General features: G+C 56.6%; 1 protein-coding gene across 1 annotated transcript; it reads left to right on the top strand.

Annotated features, from left to right (window-relative positions):
• Window positions 1-1,026: 1,026 nt before the first annotated feature.
• Window positions 1,027-3,388, top strand: LOC119290994 (ACT domain-containing protein ACR8-like). The gene is made up of 4 exons (XM_037569681.1): window positions 1,027-1,220; window positions 1,328-2,162; window positions 2,613-2,717; window positions 2,900-3,388. Exons 1-4 carry the CDS (start codon window positions 1,159-1,161, stop codon window positions 3,257-3,259), a joined length of 1,362 nt encoding a protein of 453 aa, XP_037425578.1. The 5' UTR covers window positions 1,027-1,158; the 3' UTR covers window positions 3,260-3,388.
• Window positions 3,389-4,329: the final 941 nt, after the last annotated feature.

Raw genomic sequence — 4,329 nt, 5'->3', positions numbered from 1 at the left:
GGCGGTGGCACGGACCCCTCGGCGACACGTCTGAAGAGATGGGCGCGTGACGGGGCCACGGTTCGGTGGAGGTGGACCAGGCGCGGCACGTATGGGCGCGAGCCGTGGCACGGGATTGGTGTGGGTCGTCCTTTCTGGACGCGGTTGTTGACCCGGGTCGGTGGCGCGTGCGAACGCCGCGGCCTTCCTTTCCACTGTTCCGCTAACCCCTTTCCCTCCCGTAGAGAGAGCAACGCCGATGAAAGCTGCCTTTTGCCCTTCGTGCGTTGCGTTGATGCTTCTAGTCCCCAAAAAATAGGATGTGTGTGTAGCTTGCCATGCTTGTGAAGTTACTCTACATAGCTGAGCTGATGGAATGGGAATGCAGACGAGTCAGCATTTCGGCGAAGGTTCAGTCAGGCGTTTAATGTTTTCGGTCTATTCTTCGATGGCGACGTCTCGGAAAAAAGCAGTCAAGCACGTAAGAGTAACTCATAATCCTGTGTCACGATTAGACTAATACTAATACCGGAGGCGAGCAGAGTAGAGTAGTCTGGAGCAAAGCAAAGTTGCACCCAGACGCAAGAAAGAATCTGTAAAGGTGCGCCGTGCGTACGTGGTGACTGGTGGCAGCCACGCACGGGCCACTCACCCGAGCCTGCCTCTTCCCACGCCCTTGTCAGTCACACGGTCGGTCGGGGATCTCCTACAAAACCTCCCCACACGCCGCGGCCTCCCTCCGTTTTCATCCGCAGCCTGGAGTGAACACACCAGTCGCTAGTCCAAGTTCCATTTGCTCGGTCCGTCCTCGGTTTGACTCCGGGAACCAAAACCAAAATCCACGCCAGGAATCGCGAGGATTTGGTTTGGTTTGGTTTGGGGGCTTGATTTTCTCCGCCCGTTTTAGCCGACGCTGACCGAGACAACACCGGCCCTCCCCACACAAAACCGACTGCCCGCGCCGCGATCGGCACAGCAGCACCCAAAACCCACCATCTCCGCCTCCGCACCCGATTTTGAACCGCTCCGCTCCGCACACCCAACCCAAACCTTCCTCCTCCCCTTTGGAAGGGTGGGGAAAAGAAAAAGGGCGAGGGGCGCAGGAAACCGCCGCGGGAGGCCCGGGGAAGGAAGGAAACGGAAGCGGCGAGCGCGGCGATCCATCGGGCTCCGGCGGCGATGGAGCGGTGCCATCCGTCCGAGGTGTACGAGCTCTTCGTCCGGCACATGAACACCCCGAGGTGAGTGGAGTGGGCGCGCGTGGGGGATTCCAGTCTGGCGACACGGTTCTTTCTTGGTTCTTGCGTCGATTTCGAGCGGTTTGGTGAGCGTTTGCGCGGCGGTGCAGGGTCGTGGTGGACAACGGGGTGTGCGAGACGGCGACGCTGGTGCAGGTGCACAGCGCGCGGAAGCACGGCGTGCTGCTGGAGGCGGTGGCCGCGCTGTCGGAGCACGGCGTCTGCGTCCGGAAGGGGTACATCTCCTCCGACGACGGCCGGTGGTTCATGGACGTCTTCCACGTCACGGACGCAGCGGGCTGCAAGGTCGCCGACGCCGACAAGCTGCTCGTCCGGCTCGAGTCCTCGCTCGCCGCCGCGGCGGCCGCGGCCGACGCATTGCCGCGCCCGGTGGGGTGCGACCCGCCCGCCAAGGAGGCGCTCTGCCTGCTCGAGCTCATCGGCGTCGACCGCCCGGGGCTCCTCTCGGAGGTGTTCGCCGTGCTGCACGACCTGCGCTGCAGCACCGTGGACGCCAAGGCGTGGACGCACGGCGGCCGCGTCGCCGCCCTGGTGTTCGTCCGCGACGAGGACACCGGCGCGCCCATCCACGACGCGGCCCGGATCAGGCGCATCGAGTCCCGGCTCAGGCACGTCCTCCGGGGCGGCGCGCGCGGCGCGAGGACGGTCCTGCTCGACGCGGCGGCGGTCGGCAACCTGGACCGGAGGCTCCACCAGCTGCTGAGCGAGGACAGGGATGCCGACCGCCGGGCCCCCGCGGAGGGGCCGGCGACGACGGCGACGGCGGTGGCGGTGCAGGAGTGGGGGGAACGGGGGTACTCGGTGGTGACCGTGAGCTGCCGCGACCGGCCGAAGCTGCTGTTCGACGTCGTCTGCACCTTGACAGACCTGGACTACGTGGTGTACCACGGCACCTTCGACACCGACGGCGATCACGCGCAGCAGGTGAGGCCTCTCGCAGTTGCTTGTTCAATTGATCTACAGGAAATTTGTTCTAGAGCAGGTTGTGTGCCCCGTATTTCGGGGAGCTTTAAATTCCGCTCTTGACGTTTCTTGGCCCGGGCTTCCTAGACGTTTCTTGGCCCTTCCAATCTGTTGCCCTCATTGGTTACTCTGATTAATTCAATTTTAACACAGTTCTTATGGTTGGCTCCAAACTACTCCGAGCGGGCAAAAAGTTCAAACGGGATCAGCTTTTCCCTGTCATGAAATGGGATCATGTTTCACCTCAATCACATCACAGGCACTGTAGGAATATCTCGTAAAATTGCAATTATTATCATATGATTAACTTAAGACCTTGTCGAAATGTTCATCTCCTGCAAGAAACAATTCAGATTACTCCATGTTGTAATTGCTATGATCTGATTTCCGTTTGCTTTGGCTTGGGCGCAGGAATTCTACATCAGGCGGCTGGACGGGCGGGCGATCAGCTCGGAGGGCGAGAGGCAGCGGGTGATCCAATGCCTGGAAGCGGCGATCGAGAGGCGCGCGTCCGAGGTACGTCCGTCCGTCCCAATTGAATATCTCCTTTCCTTGCTCTCCATGCCACGCCACCCTGGACAAAAAAGCACCCGATCCCCCACCAGAGAGTCCCTTTCCGCCCAACTTTCCACTTGAGCGCCATGTGTTCGGCCGAAATCCCCACCGCCGCCGACTAACGCGATCCTCCTCTTTCACAGGGCGTGAGGCTGGAGCTGCGCATCTCCGACCGCCGCGGGCTGCTGGCCTACGTGACGCGCGTGTTCCGGGAGAACAGCCTCTCGGTCACGCACGCCGAGATCACCACCAGGGGCGACATGGCCGTGAACGTCTTCCACGTCACCGACGTGGCCGGCCGCCCCGCCGACCCCAAGACCATCGACGAGGTCATCCACGGGGTCGGCACCGAGAGCCTCCGCGTGGACGAGGAGCGGTGGCCCCGCCTCTGCTCGACGGAGGGGGACGCCGGCGGCGGCGGCGCAGGCGCTGGCTTGTTCTCGCTCGGCAGCCTGGTGAAGAAGAATCTCTACAACCTTGGCCTCATCAGATCCTGCTCCTGAAGGACCGGAGGAGGAGGACGCGTGTCGGACGGGATGCTTTGTGTGAATACGGGACGGTACAGGGGCTAGTTTGTAAATTAAGTAGGTCCTCTTTTTCTAAGTCTAGCGGTTACGTGTACATAGCAGACACGAGGAAGTTGCCGGTGGGTCATGTATGTACGTATGTTACGTTTACGTGCAAGTAGACAAATAGACCGATGTAAATAGGGTTGTACATATACTAGTATGATATACTAGTGCTTTAGTAGTTCCTTGTACCAGCTGTTTTAACGTGCACAAATCAAGCAAATTAAGCTGCTGATATCGTAAAAAAAAAGACATTTAGATTAAATACCTGAAAATCATATGTGGAAAGCTGCCCATATAAAATTTTGTCGAGTTGTATGAATTTTGCAAATTTGAGTGTTTGGTTTACGGGAATAGGAAAAGCACAAGAATCCTGTAATAGAAAGAAAAAACAAGAATCCTAATAAAGAGACTCAAAACGAATCAAGCCACATGAAAAGATACTATTAGCATGTTATTATGCTACTAAGGATCTCAGCCTATGCGTAGAAATTTGAAAAAGAGGTTCCAGTGGATTCTAAAATTCATGATTTTTTTTTCTGAAACCGATCGAGATCAAAGAAAAATTCCCCGTCACTTTTCTTTTGAACAAAATGAGCCCTTAAAAGAGCAATAGTGTGCGATGGAGCTGCTATGTTTGCAGGTGCTTAGCCGTAAGAGCAGAGCTAGCCATCCATAAACGCATAGCTCGTGCCACACCCCGAATCTGAAAAGCCTACTAGAGGAATCAAGTAGCTTACCCTTCATATAATGTAACCGGACATTTCAAACTGCAATGACGCCACAAGATTTTCAAGGCGCTGCCATGTGTCAAAACAAGAAAACCTATAAAATCCTAAACGTCACAGACCGGCATTATGAAAAGTCCAAATGTAGGCCAAAAGGAAGATTAATCAACGGAGTGTGACGATCGATTCGACACGATTTTGTTTTGTTTGAAAACTTTGCAGCCACCGATCCTCCACCGCGACAAGAAACCCTGCAGAAAAGTTCATTTCTCTATC

Source organism: Triticum dicoccoides, chromosome 4B (assembly GCF_002162155.2).
Source record: "Triticum dicoccoides isolate Atlit2015 ecotype Zavitan chromosome 4B, WEW_v2.0, whole genome shotgun sequence".
In the NCBI taxonomy this organism is placed as follows: domain Eukaryota; kingdom Viridiplantae; phylum Streptophyta; class Magnoliopsida; order Poales; family Poaceae; genus Triticum; species Triticum dicoccoides.
This window is presented reverse-complemented; position numbering and strand designations above follow the sequence as displayed.

Excerpts from the sequence above, each read along its gene's own strand:
- LOC119290994 (XM_037569681.1), top strand. The coding sequence starts at position 1,159 with ATGGAGCGGTGCCATCCGTCCGAGGTGTACGAGCTCTTCGTCCGGCAC. Across the intron at positions 2,163-2,612 it reads ACGGCGATCACGCGCAGCAG|GAATTCTACATCAGGCGGCT; the intron begins GTGAGGCCTCTC and ends GCTTGGGCGCAG. Across the intron at positions 2,718-2,899 it reads TCGAGAGGCGCGCGTCCGAG|GGCGTGAGGCTGGAGCTGCG; the intron begins GTACGTCCGTCC and ends CCTCTTTCACAG.